This window comes from Hemitrygon akajei, chromosome 3, assembly GCF_048418815.1.
Source record: "Hemitrygon akajei chromosome 3, sHemAka1.3, whole genome shotgun sequence".
NCBI classification, from domain to species: domain Eukaryota; kingdom Metazoa; phylum Chordata; class Chondrichthyes; order Myliobatiformes; family Dasyatidae; genus Hemitrygon; species Hemitrygon akajei.
In genome coordinates this window covers 160,435,704-160,450,732 of record NC_133126.1, presented here as the reverse complement: position 1 = coordinate 160,450,732, position 15,029 = coordinate 160,435,704, and the positions used below count along the sequence as shown (strand labels likewise).

Genomic DNA, 15,029 nt, shown 5'->3' with positions numbered 1-15,029 from the left:
AAGGGAAAAGTTATGACACCATCATAGATCAAGTAAAACCTAACTTTCTGACTGAAGGTAAATAAAGTGGAGCAGGAATATCTTGGTTGTGCCAGTTTTGGGAACCACTGCTCTACACAGTCAAAAGCTGCAAAATCCATTTTGACTACCTTTTCGGACTGATAATTGCCTCTGATGTTTCTAGTGGTCTGAACTATAGTAATAATGCCCATATTCCACCATTTTTTACTTAAAGTTAAAGCAGCTAAATTAAAATCACCTAGCTTTCTGCCTCCCTCAGTTGCCACCACAGTGTAATGTACATTTATTATTATCAATACTGAGTTCTTAAAATATATCATTTCGATTGCATCTATTTTTATCTCTGTCACGTACGTAATAGAAAGGGCGTACATTCCCAGTACCATAAATAACAAAAGAATGAAATACTTATTCTACGGGAAAATAACTTCAATAAAGTTCAATTAATTCCTTATACTTGATGAAAATAACATGGATATGATAGCCAGTTATCCTCCATAAATCTCAGTTATATATTTCAGACATGAATATTCTATTTTTCCCCAACTGTAATCTACAACAGGTTTACAAGCCCCACTTTATCCACAATTCAGTTTCTACCACCATATCACTTAGCTACAGTTTTATTTTCACCAGTGACTATCAGTCTTGGACTTGGAATGACCGTGACCCAGAATTCTGTTTCCTTCATTGGAATGCAAAACCTCAGGAAAGACTGTTTAATGGGAAGGATTAGGGCTTCAATGTAACAGAAACACCACCTTCAACGTTTATTAATCCATTAAAAAAAATTTTAGTTCCTTAACTCAGTTTCTATCCCAACTTGCTACTTCACAAAATACAAAATTGGAGGCCAAGATGTACAGTCTTATATTTATTAAGTCAGTTCTTCCTGATTCCAAAACATATATTATTGCTTTTTATTTTTTTTTAAAGGAATTTTGTCCTTCTCTTAAAAATAAACATTACCTTACATTTTCTTAGATGTCACTGTTAAATTGATCACAAAAAAATCTTAAGCTGAATATGTAATCTTATAACTATGCAATGCTATTGGAACAACAATTTCCCAACATGCATCTATCTGACCTATAATGAGTAATTAATATTTCTGTCAATGATTTTGATTCCTGAAGGTTCAGTGAAGCCTACCTACACTGGTAATTAATATTTATATTATAGAACACTAAAATTAAAATGAACTCTCCTTTATTTACTTATTCTGCAATTCACTATTAAGGGTATGTTTAAATTACAATAGTGTTGGTACTGGAGGAAAATATTCATGAATAAATTTGACTGCCCATTAGCTGTTTTAAAACTAATTGCAAAAAGTATCACAGAGCTAGATTTGAACACATTGACAGAGCTTCCCACAATGCAAAGCATTCCAGACGATATCAGAAACATTTAAAATCTCTCTAAATCAAGGTTAAGAATTTAAAGTGTTAAGATAATTGAAAAAAAGTACAAAAATAATCAAAAAAACATCCTAAAACAAAATTTAAAACATTAATATTTTCTGTCATAGTTACCCATTCAATGAACTAAATGGGAACACTACATCAATGCGTGGTTTGAGCCAATTTCCTATCGTGGGCAATGGGGTGTGTTGCAGTTCTGGGCTACTTTACTTAAATCCATAAGGTATCTGCAATCAGCAAACAATCAGTAAAACTTCCCTGGACACCTGAACAAAACCTGGAAACTCTATGGATAGTCATATAGGGAACTGTCAAGTATTTCTTTCAAAATTCAGACTACCTATTCTTCATAAAACTACTCCTAAAAGTATGCAAAAAAGACAATTCTTCAGTTTCTTTTCCAATAGTCAATCTTGTTCTCAAAGGTATGTTTCACAACTATTCTTCCTTGCATTTCTCATCCACAAAGATACCTAATTCTAATGTTCTCAAGCAGAATAGCGCAAACTGTAATCTAGTTATTTTTTATGAATCTGATAATAAATGCATTAGTCAGTGCTTACTTATGATTACCTTTAAATGCATCGGCTTGCTGTTCCACTGACTCTCGCACCATTTTCCAGAAACAATCCGACACTGCTAGGCTTAGGTTCTTGGTTGTCACTTGGTGTGCTTTCAGCATTCCTGTCCTGTAATAGAAAATAACACAAAAGCCAGCTGAATTCAACTACCGAGAGGGCTAACTGATACAAAAGCAACCATGGCAACTTCTGCTCTCCCATTAACCACCCAGCAAATTGCAGCTTTTATGAGAAGTACCCAGTCAAGTCAACCAATTCTTTCTCTCTTGCAATCTAAATGAGGACAGCAATGAAAAATTACGAAGAAACCAAGAAAACCTGATGTAGAAGTCACAAAAGGATAAAGATAAAGCTTTACATGACTACTTTCACAAGCCTGTAGCAAGCAAAATTGCTTGACCCACATTAGCCACAAATTCTAACAAAGTTCAAAGTAAAATTTACTATCAGAGTACATACGTATCACCACATACAACACTGAGATTAGTTCCTATGGAACTATTTAGCTATTACTGTAAACAGGATCAATGAACAACAAATTGTGCAAATGCAAATATAAGTACATAGAAATAAAAAAAAAGCATGAAATAATAAGTTAAAGAATCCTTAAAGTGAGATCATCAGTTGTGGGAACATCAGAAACAGAATGAGAGTTGTTATCACTTTTTGTTCTAGAGCCTGGTAGAGGGGTAGTAACTGTTCTTGAACCTGTTGGTGTGAGTCCTGAGGCTCTTGTACCTTCTACCTGATGGCAGCAGCCAGAAAAGAGCATGGCCTGGGTAGTGAGGATCTCTGATGATTGATGTTGCTTTTCACTGGCAACGTTTCATGTTGATGCGCTCGATGTTGCGAGAGCTTTACCTGTGATGTACTGGGTCAAATCTACTACCTTTTGTAAGACTTTTTTGCTCAAAAGCATTGGTGTTTCCGTACCAGGCAATAACACAGCCAGTCAATACACTTGCCACCACACATCTATTTTTGATGACTTGCGAATCTCCGTGGACTCTTGAGGAAGTAGAGGCACTGTCATGCTTTCTTAGCAGTTACATTTATATGACATGTCCAGGACAGGTCCTCTGAGTTAGTGACATACAGGAATTTTAAGTTACTGACCCTCTCCACCTCTGATCCTCCAATGAGTACTGGCTCATAGACCTCTGGTTTCCCTCTCCTAAAGTCTACAATCAGTTCCTTGGTCCTACTGACATTGAGTGAGAGGTTGGTATTATTACACCACTCAGCCAAACTTTCAATCTCCCTCCCGTACGCTGATTCATCATCACCTTTGATACAGCCCACAACAGTAGTGTCATCAGCAAACTTGTATTTGTTGTTGGAGCTGTACTTAGCCACACAATCAAAGGTGTAAAGTACATGTCCTTGTGGTGCACCTGTGCTGATGGAGATTGTGGAGGAGATGTTTTTGTCAATTCCAACTGACTGGGGTCAGCAAGTAAGAATATTCAGGAACCAATTGCACAGTCAAAGCACAAATGAAATTGGCACTGCTGCTATTCTAAATGAACCACTGACCCACTCCAGGTATATAATTTTATAAAACAAAAACTAGGTTTTAAATTAATTACTGTGATGTCTGTGATGCTGGTAAGGTAGAATTTATTGTCCATCCTTAAATGCCTTGTGAATGTAACGTTGAACCATTTTCTTTAATTGTAACAGTCCTTCTGGTAATGGTATTTCTAGTTTTGGTGGACAGAATCTCCAGTATTTATACTCAACTAATATATGCAAGTAAATATAATGTGCAGATTATTCTACTGAAAGGAGGTTAAGTGCAGTCAATGTGGCAGAAGCAAGCCCACCATGAAGCAGGTTGCTAAGTACCTGAGTGAGACAATTGCACAATATTCCAGGGCATTGCTGATGATCAAATTACTTGGCTGATTGTTACAAAGTTCACTGAAAGTCAAGGATTATCCTCATTCATGTCCAATAATGTGGTAAGCCTAATGGATTGGTTGGTTCTGGTCAGGCAAGAACCATATAGGTGTTCCATTGTGACACACAGTCAACTTTCAGTTGGTTAAACTCCACAAAAAACACAACTCTGAATCTATGTGAATTTAGACAGATATGTGCCTCTTTGGAAAGGGAGTTGACATAACAATGGACAGCAAACTGCTCAACTAGATTTTATCATTACACCAAGTCCTCGTCATCTATTGCTTTGCTTAAAAAAAACTCATCTTCTTATTAATTCTGAGAAGCAGTGATCTACTTTGAAATCATAGGGTACACTGAATAAACAAAACCACAGACAGCCACTTGAAAGAGCTAGTATGAAAACTTATTTTCAGGTTTAAAGAGAGGATACAAAGTGTAGCAGGTAGCTGAGAAAAGCCATGGACACAGGGAAACAAGACAAACAGATCGTACGTGAGAGCCACTAGGCATTTTATAAAGGTATTTGGTGCTACTGAGAGTACAATCATAGTTATACAGCACAGAAACAGACTTCTCAGCCCACTACATCCAATGCTTAACTTTTGCTCTCCTACACATCCCAGATATCTGTATTTATAAGTGAGCAAAAGTATTTAGATGTATTAAGGAGTTTATTCATGCTGTTACATTATAGGGCATGCTTTTCTTAAAATTAGGGGTATTTTGAATACATTCAAGAAGACCTTAGTGATATCCACATATTTGGTCATCTACAGGGAAGTTCATATCTCTCTATCCCTTGTAGATGACAAGGGCAGAGTGGACTACAACACGCGAAGGCCTTTCATACACATCAGATATATAAGCAGAACGGAGGGAAAAAATATACACATACAAAATCAGTTGGCAAGGATAAAAATGGGACAATACTATGAACAATAAAACTGGACTAAAAGTCTGCGGCTCTGATACAAAATAAACCCTCCAGAGAGTTAATCAAATGGTATGCAAGATGTGCACTTAACAGCAACAGCAGTTATACTGGCTGAGAACAAAGCCAACAGTCTAGATAGAGATAGATAGATAGATAGACAGATACTTTATTCATCCCCATGGGGAAATTCAACTTTTTTTCCAATGTCCCATACACTTGCTGTAGCAAAACTAATTACATACAATACTTAACTCAGTAAAAAAATATGATATGCATCTAAATCACCGTCTCAAAAAGCATTAATAGCTTTTAAAAAGTTCTTAAGTCCTATAATCAAAGTTTGTTAGTTTTATATAATGTAATAAAAACAGCCATAACATCTCTTCCAGTTTGATTGGAATGAAGAATTTGAATTCAAAGAACTAATTAAATTATCATTTTATAATGTAAATCAGTTTTTAGTCTCCATATTAACAATAAAGTCATATCATATTAACAAGTTAACTATAATCTTATTTAGCTGCTACTCTCTTTAAAAGCAATCCTGACTGCTTTATTTAATATATAAAAGAAGTAGAAGATCAAACCCTGAGTGTGTGCTGTGCTACTGATTAACTGTTTTGTTAATCTAGGGGATGGAGGTGCTATTTCTGACATGTTCCTTCCCTTTCTTGATCTCTTGATTACAGGAGACAAACTGTTGACTTACATCTTTTATAAACCTACCAAATCCCACAGTCTTCTTGACCATACCTCTTCCTACCCTGTCTCCTGTAAAATATGCCATTCCCTTTTCTCAGTTTCTTCATCTCCACCACTTCTGTTTCCAGGATGAAGCTTTCCTTTCCAAGACATCAGTGATGTCTTCCATCTGCAAAGAACAGGGTTCCCATCCTCAACCATTGATGCTGCCCTCATTCATACCTCCTCCAGTTCCCGAACATCCATACTCACCCCACCTTCCTGCTGCCTTAACAGTGATACAGTTACTCTTGTCCTCACCTACTGCCAGATGAGTCTCCACATCCAACACGTTATCCTCTGCAACTTTTGCCATCTCCAAAGGGATCCTACCACCAAACACTTCTTTACCTGCCCCTCACTCTCTGCTCTCTGCAGGGATCGCACCCCCTTTGATTCCCTTGTCCATTTGTCCCTCCCCAATAATCTCCCTCCTAACACTTATCCCTGCAAATGCCCGAAGTGCTACACCTGGCTCTTCACCTCCTCCCTCACCTCCATTCAGGGCCCCGAACGGTCCTTCCAGGTGAGCAAATATTTCACCTATGAATTTGCTGGGGTTGATTATTGCATCCAGTGCTCCCGATGAAGCCTCTATATTGGTGGGACCCATTGTTAATTGGAGTACTGTTTCATCGAGCACCACTGCTCCACACGCCACTTCCTGGGGGCCAAACATTTTAACTCCCATTCCAACATGTCAGTCCACGTGCTGGGGTCCCCTCCTCCATCCCTTTCTCTTGTGGCCCACTCTGCTCTCCCATCAGGTTCCTTCCACTTCAGCCCTTTACCTTTCCCACCCACCTGGCTTCCCGATCACTTTCTAGCTATCCTCCTTCCCCTCCCCCCATCTTTTTTATTCTGGCAACTTTCCCCTTCCTTTTCAGTTCTGAAGAAGGGTGTTTGTTCAAAACATCAACTGTTTGTTCATTTCTATTAATGCTGCCAGACCTGCTGAGTTCCTCCAGCAGTTCGTATGAATTAGTTAATCTAGTTGACTAAGTATAGGAAGACAAGAATCTCCATTTAGTTGGATAGATTCCCAACATGAGTTATAAGGGCAAGTTACAAATTAAAAGCAACATTTTGGCTTAGTGCTTTTAACCATTTAGAGTGGTTGAATTTATTTTAATTAATTTTATTCCTTATTTTTTATTTACAGGAATCTTAAGTTTAATATGCATCTGCATAGCACAGAAGATTAAAAGCTGTTAAAATGCCTCCAGCTTTGCCAAAAGGTGATTCTCTATTCTTAGCCTTACCAACTAACAAAGACAATCAGGGACTTCCAGAAGAGGCCTCGGATATCTACCTAGCAAGGCCTTCTCCCTAATAAGTCCTCACTATGTTGCCTCTGGACATGGAGAGGTGGGAAAAAGTGACATTGCTTTGCCATCATTATCTGTAGATGAGAGAAGGAGCTGCAGGCTGAACCTAACAAGTAAAGCTGAAGTATAGATTCTGGATATCCGTACAGAACATCTTATCCTTGGCAAAACACTGGAAAATCTGTTCAAATTACCTTGTCTTCCAAACCATTTCTCTAGTGTTTTAACAAACACTAATAGAATTGTCATGATGGCTCTAGGTAACTGCCTATAATTTGAATACAATTTCCATCTTGAATAGAACTTTTATTTAAGCTCTAGTTAAAACTAGTAACTCTGACTTAAGGAGAATTAAACTCCATTTGCCAACTTAATAAAAAGTATGGGAAAATGAGGCTGTGTACTTTGGAATGAAGATTAAAAATGTGACTAATTATCTAAATGCATAGAAACTGAAAATATATATGTGTTTTAGAGCATGAATCAGGAAAAGGTAGCAGGCAGGTCCAACAAATGTGATAATTAAACAAGATATTAGTGAGGGCACACCAGGAATACTATGTACATCTTGGGTCCCCTTATCTAAAAATGTTTATGATAGAATTTGTGGAAGTCAAAAGAAATTCACCAGGATAATTCCTGGAATAAAAGTGTTGTCCTAAAGAAGAGGCAAGAGAGTCTGAGTCTGTATTCCATGGAGTTGAGAAAAAAATTGATAGTGACCTTATTGATCTATAGGAGATGCTAAAAGAGACCGACAACGTAGATGTTCAGATATTTGTACCAGTTGGAGAGCCTCTAATGAGGGGCTGGTCATGTAAAGAGGTGTGCAGAAATTTCTTTTCACCAAGGGTGGCAACTCCCTGGAATTTGAGTACGTCAGATGGTTGTGAAGGCTTGCTAATTACATACATTTACAATGGAGGTAGATAACAGAGAGTTGAGGGTTTTGAGGAAGGTGCACAGAATATGAGTTGAGGCCAGTGTAGAGCAGTCATGATCATATTGAATGATGAGGCTGGTTTAGGAGTTGCCTACTCTTGCTCCTATTTTGTCCTGTTTTTGTGAATGATAAAACAAATATAAAACTAAATATAATTTAATTGCACCCATGTAAATTATTGTTGATTGTACTCACAATTAGGGAGGGAGCCACTTGTCACCATTAACATGTGAGCAGAGTTGGGAAGAGGGCTGATCTTGGAGGTGTATGGAATAGAATGTGTCCACATCTGAATATGGTCTTAGAAGCAGCAAAGGATTTGCCCGTCATTTACTTTCTCTCGCCCTCTAGCAATCCAAACTATAAAGAAAGATGCTAAGAACTGAAAATCTTACTTCAATAATTTTGAATTCTGAAAAAATTCTCCTTCATAGTCCTTTATGGCATCAATACTTTCATTGCTGTTACCTGTTTTATTAAAATAAAAAAACAGAAGTTTACACAACATTTAAATACATTAAAATACAATGATTTTGAAAACATTTTTCTTGACAAAAATATGATTATACTAACCATAATTTAAAAGTGCCTTTAAACAGTACACTTTTCTGACAAAAGTTTCCTTTGCCAGTAGAAATAATATTCTGTAACATTTGAAATATTTTAAAAGATACAATGAAGCCTTACCTCTGCCAGTAACAACTGCAAAGTAACCCAAAGCTTTCATTGGGAATAGCTTGCCTTCCACAATTTGTTGAATCTGTACATGTATATCATACAAATAAACAAAATATAACACTTAGTTTCAAAATAACTATTCTTCATAACCTATGTAACCATTAAAATATTGGATATAAGCATAAACAAATAAACCACTGAAATTTATTTATTTAGCGATACAGCGCAGAATAGGTCATTCTGGCCCTTCAAGCCATGCTGCCCCAGCAAACCCCCCCCCCCCCCCACAACAAGCCTAATTATCCATACCCTAATCATAGGATAATTTACAATGACCTACCCGGTACATCTTTGGACTGTGGGAGAAAACTGGAGAAACTGGGCAATGTCAGGATAATCGTTGGGGATTTTAACATGAAAATGGATTGGGAAAACCAGGCTAGTACTGAACGTCAAGAGGGAGAACTTATAGAAGGGCTAAGGGATGGCTTTTTAGAACAGCTTGTTGTTGAGCCCACTAGGGGATCGGCTGGGCTGGATTGGGTGTTGTGCAATGATCCAGAGGTGATAAGAGAACTTAAGGTTAAGGAACCCTTAGGGACAGTGATCACAATATGATTGAGTTCACTTTGAAATTTGAGAAGGAGAAACTAAATTCCAATGTGTCTGTATTTCAGTGGAATAATGGAGATTATAACGGCATGAGAGGGGAACTGGCTAAAGTTGACTGGAAAGGGACACCATCTGGAAGGACAGCAGAACAGCAACAGCTGGGAGTTTCTGCAAAAAATGAGGGTAGTGCAAGACAGATATATTCCAAATAAGAAAAAAATTTCGAAGGGAAGAAGGACCCTACCGTGGATAACAAGTGAAGTCAGAGCCAAAGTAAAAGCAAAAGAGAGGGCATACAAGGAAGCCAAAGATAGAGGATCGGGATTCTGGCATTGTACCGAATGTCTGGAAAACTGCTATTTAAAGAAGGGTGGAAGGCAGCAGAAAGGAAACTATAGACCTGTTAGCCTGACATCAGTTGTTGGGAAGTTGTTGAATCAATTGTTAGGGATGAGATTATGGAGTACTTGGAGGCACATGACAAGATAGGCCAAAGCCAGCATGGTTTCCTGAAAGGAAAATCTTGCCTGACTAACCTACTGCCAATTTTTGAGGAAATTACAAGCAAGGTAGACAAATGAGATGCAACGGATGTGGTGTACTTGGATTTTCAGAAGGCTTTTGACAAGGTGCTGCAGATGAGGTTATTAGCAAGATAACAGCCCATGGAATTACAATGGAGTTACTAGCATGGCTGGAGCATTAGCTGATTGCAGAAAACAGAGAGTGGGAATGAAGGGATCCTATTCTGGCTGGCTGCCGGTTACCAGTGGAGTTCCACAGGGATCGGTGGTGGGACTGCTGCTTTTCACGATGTATGTCGATGATTTGGACTATGGGATTAATGGATTTGTGGCTAAATCTGCCGATGATACAAAGATAGGTGGAGGAGCAGGTAGTGTTGAGGAAACAGAGAGCCTGCAGAGACTTAGATAGTTTAGGGGAATGGGCAAAGAAGTGGCAAATTAAATACAATGTTGCAAAGTGCATGGACATGCGCTTTGGTGGAAGAAATAAACGGGCAAACTATTATTTAGATGGGGAGAGAATTCAAAATGCAGAGATACCAAGGGACTTGGGAGTCCTTGCGCAGGATACCCTACAGGTTAACCTCCAAGTTGAGTTGGTGGTGAAGAAGGCAAATGCAATGTTGGCATTCACTTCTAGAGGTTTAGAATATAAGAGCAGGAATGTGATGTTGAGGCTATATAAGGCACTCATGAGACCATACATGGAGTACTGAGTGCAGTTTTGGGCTCCTTATTTTAGAAAGGATATACTGACATCGGAAAGGGTTCAGAGAAGATTCACGAGAATGACTCCAGGAATGAAAGGGTTACTGTATGAAGAATGTCTGGCAGCTCCTGGAGTTCAGCAGAATGAGGGGGAATCACATAGAATGATAAAAGGCCTGAACAGATTAGATATGGCAAAATTATTTCCCATGCTAGGCGAGTCTAGGGCAAGAGGGCATGACTTTAGGATTGAAGGACATCCATTTAGAACAGAGATGCAGAGAAATTACTTTAGAGGGTGGGAAATCTGGAATTTGTTGCCATGGGAGACAGTGGAGGCCAAGTCACTGGCTGTAATTAAGGCAGAGAGAGATAGGTTCTTGATTAGCCAGGGCATCAAAGGGTATGGGGGGAAGGCAGGGGAGTGGGGATGACTGGAAGAATTGGATCTACCCATGATTGAATAGTGGAGCAGACTCAATGGGCTGAATGGCCTACTTCTGTTCCTATATCATATGGTCTTATGATCTAGAGAAAACCCATGCATTCCACAGGGAGGATGTACAGAGATTCCATACAGAATGGCAGCAGAATTGAACCCTAAACTTCACAATGCTCTGAGCTGTAATACTGTTGCGCTAACCATACTTCTCAACAGTCACTAAGAAAGCTATTGATAACTTGGTAGGATGGTTTTATATTTGTATATCAAGCCTTGAGTGTGCATTATTAAAGATTCACCTTTATGCTTACACTGCCGACCTTGTTCAAGAACAGATCATTTTTGAAAAACCTCTGATACTTCGTTTTGTGAGAATTTTCAATGCTGCCTTGATTATAATTATTTTAGCTGCAATATATCTTTATTCACCCATACCAAAACAGAGAAATATGGAATGTATTAGTCATACAATCTAAAACCTAGCTACAGTTGCAAGAAAACTATTGTAAACCCTTTGCAATGACCAAGTTTACCTCACTAATTGTTCATGAAATGTGTTCTGATCATCATCTAAGTCACAGTAATAGACAAACACAATCTGCATAAACTAGTAACACACAAATATTTGTATTTCTTCTCGTCGATACTGAATACACCATTTTAAGTTCAAAAATATGTGAACCTGTGGGGTAATGCCTTCTACAAAAGCTATTTGGAGTCAGCTATTCCTATCAATGAGGTAAGATTGAAAGTGTGGGTTGTAGAGGTGCCCTGCCCTATAAAAAAGACACACAAAGTCAGGTTACTGACAGAGCCTGCTTTTCTCAAGGAAGATCTGTTCATGTGCACCATGCCTCAAACAAAACGACTTTCAGAGGACCTTAGATGAAGAATTGTAGAGATATATGAAGCTGGAAAAGACTACAAAAGCATTTCTAAAGACCTGAGTGTTCATCAGTCCACTGTAAGAGAAATTGTCTACAAATTCAGTACAGCTGCTACTCTCCCTAAGAATAGGCATCCTGCAAAGATCACACCAGGAGCACAATGTGAAATGCTTAAGGAGGTGAAAACCAACCCCAGGGTAACAGCAAAAGACCTGCAGAAATCTGTAGAACTCGTTAAAGTCTCTGTTCATTTGTTCACTATAAGAAAAACACTAAACAAGAATGTTATTCATGGAAAGACACCACGGAGGAAACCACTACTCTAAAAAAAAACATTGCTGCATGTCTCAAGTTTGCAACAGACCATCTGAATGTTCCACAATGCTTCTGGGACAATGTTCTGTGGACAGATGAAACAAAATGTTTGGATGAAAAAGCTACTGCACACCAGCAACAGAACCTCATCCCACTGTGAAACATGGTGGAAGGAGCATCATGGTTTTGCTGCCTCAAGGCCTGGACATCTTGCCATCATTGAGGGAACAATGAATTCAAAATTGTATCAAGACACTATACAGGAGAATGTCAGGGTAGCAGTCCATCACCTGAAGCTTAATAGAAGTTGGATGATGCAACAAGACAATGAAACACAAGAGTAAATTGATAAAATAATGGTTTCAAAAGAAGAAACTTTGTGGTTTGGAATGTCCAAGTCAGAGTCAAGAACTTAACCCAATTACGATGCTGTGGCATGACCAGAAGAGGGCTGTTCATGCAAGGTATTCCAGAAATATTGATGAATTGGAACAGTTTTGTATGGAGGAATGGTCTAAAATTCCTCCTTGCCATTGTGCAACTCTGATCAGCAGCTACAGGAAACTTTTGGTGGTGGTTATTGCTGTGAAAGAGGTTCTACCAGTTATTAAATACAAGGGTTCACATACTTTTTCCAGCCTGGACTGTGATTGATTAAATAATGTGTTCAATAAAGACAGGAAAAGTACAACTGTTCATATGTTATTAGTTTAAGCAGATTGTGTTTGTCTATTATTGTGAGTTAGATGAAGATCAAACCACATTTTATGAATAATTAATGCAGAAAACCAGGTTCACAAACTTCTTCTTGCAACTGTACCTCCACAGTATAATTTGGTTTAACAAATGGAAAGGGAGTTATAAAATGGGTAAGGGGGAGTGGCTAAAACAATGAATAAATGGTATTCATGTATGATAATAAGTATATCTGCAACACATGGAAATAACTTAAGAATTCAATATTGAAAGCACTACTTCCATACTTAATTTTTTAACATTATCAAACATTAAAAGAGTCTTACTCGACTGGGACTAGCTAAGTTTTTTTCTGCCAGATCCACTTTAGTCAATACAAAAATGGTCCGTCTGCCTTGTGGATCCATTTGGCTGACCAAATCTGTTACAATGCTGCGTTCAGCATCTACTGACCCATCTGAAACAGAGACAGATCCTTTGTTACGAAGGTGAACATGTAACTTCAGAAGTATAATGTAACAATCAAATACCTTCCATTTAATCATTTAAGGAACAATTCTTTCGAAGTGGTCGCAAAGCAAATGTCAAGTTACATGAATTTAAGGAATTCTAGTATCCCTCAGTTAAACTTCTGAAGTTATTTATTTAGCAACCATACTGATGATTTCTATGACCCAGGACTTGAAGCTTTTAAGTTTCAAATTGTATATTTATAAATATATGTTACATGATGCAAAATATGAAACCATAAGAAACTAAAGTCATTGTCATATGCATAGGTGAAATAAAAAGCTTCCTTGCAGCAGAATCACAGGCACATCATATTATACAATCAACATTTACAAGGAAAATATATTAAACATAAATTACACATATTTATTTTTACAAGACACAAAAACACAATGAGAACCAAAAATAAGTCCATTTTAGTATACAGTGGTTAAGGTGGTAGCAGTGTAATGAGTACAGTTCTGTCGAATGGTTGAAAGGAAGTAGTCATGGTGGTGTGGGACTTCAGGTTTCTGTATCTCCTGCCCAATGGTAGCTGCAAAAGGGTGGCCTCACCCACGAGGTGGGGACCTTTGATGAGAGTTGTTGCCTTCGTGAGGCAGTGTCTCCTCCAGATACTACCAATGGTGGGAGGGGTGTGCCCGTGATGGATTGGGCAGAGTCCACTACACCCTGCAGTTTCTTCCTTTCCTGTGCATTCAAATTGCCATACCTGGTCCTGACCCAACCAGTCTGCTATTTCAAGAGCACATCTGTAAAAGTTTGTTAAGAGTTATTTGATGACAAACCAAACCTCCTTAACCTCCTAAAAACGTAAAGATGTTAGTGCGATTTCTCAGTGACTGCATCTATGTCCTGGACCCAGGACAGGCCATCTAATATGTTAACACCCAGGAATTTAAAGCTGCTGACTATCCACACTGCCAATCCTCCAATGTAGACTAATGTAAATTTGCCCTCCTACCCTTCTCTTTAGTTCAGCTGATGTTGAGGGAGAGATTGGTTTGGTAGCACCACTCAAAGCAGCTGACCCATCTTGCTTCATCCGGTAAGCTGGTCATCTGTGACTTGTCCAACAGCAGACATGTTATTGGCAAACTTGAAGATGACACTGGAAATATGCTTAACCATACAGCCATGTATGTATAGAAGAGTAGAGCAATGGGCTAAATACATGGCCTTGAGGTGCACTTGTTTGGAACATCAGTGAGGAGACATTGTTACCGATCTTCACAGATGTAGGTCTGTAATTATAAAGTCGAGTATCCATTTGCAGAAGGAAATAAAGGCCCAGATCTTGAAAGAATAGGATCCTAAATAACAAGTTCCTATTGTCTAGATGATCCAGAGCACAGAGTGAAGAGCCAGTTATCACGTCTGCTGTTAACCTGCTGTAATAATAGGCAAATTGGAATAGATCCATATTATTTCTGAGACAAGAGTTGATTCATGCCATAACGAACTTCTCAAAGTATTTCATTATAGTTGATGTAAGTACCATCAGACTGTTGTCATTGAGTCATTGGGCACCAAAACAATGAATGCCTCAGAACCACAAAGCCAAAGGTTGAAAATGACCATAAATACTCCAGCCAGTTGATATGCACAGATTGTTAGTACTTGGCCAGGTACATCATATGGACCAGACACCTTTGCTGGATTTATCCTCTTGAAGGATGCCCAGACGTTGACCTCAGAGATCGAAATTGCAGGTCATCTGGAGATAAAAGGGCTTATTGATAGAGTCATAGCTTTCCCTATCAAAAGATGGATA

The 15,029-nt window shown here is 38.4% G+C and overlaps 1 protein-coding gene across 5 annotated transcripts in view; it reads right to left on the bottom strand.

Annotated features, from left to right (window-relative positions):
- Positions 1–15,029, bottom strand: part of opa1 (OPA1 mitochondrial dynamin like GTPase) — a 124,668-nt gene that overhangs the window by 60,337 nt on the left and 49,302 nt on the right. For all 5 annotated transcript variants that reach the window (XM_073041164.1, XM_073041166.1, XM_073041165.1 and 2 more), the window contains 4 exons: positions 13,072–13,202; positions 8,568–8,640; positions 8,276–8,348; positions 2,019–2,134 (listed from right to left, as the gene is read on the bottom strand). In XM_073041164.1, the coding sequence (XP_072897265.1) occupies positions 2,019–2,134; positions 8,276–8,348; positions 8,568–8,640; positions 13,072–13,202 (393 nt within the window). The remainder of the gene's footprint in view (positions 1–2,018; positions 2,135–8,275; positions 8,349–8,567; positions 8,641–13,071; positions 13,203–15,029) is intronic.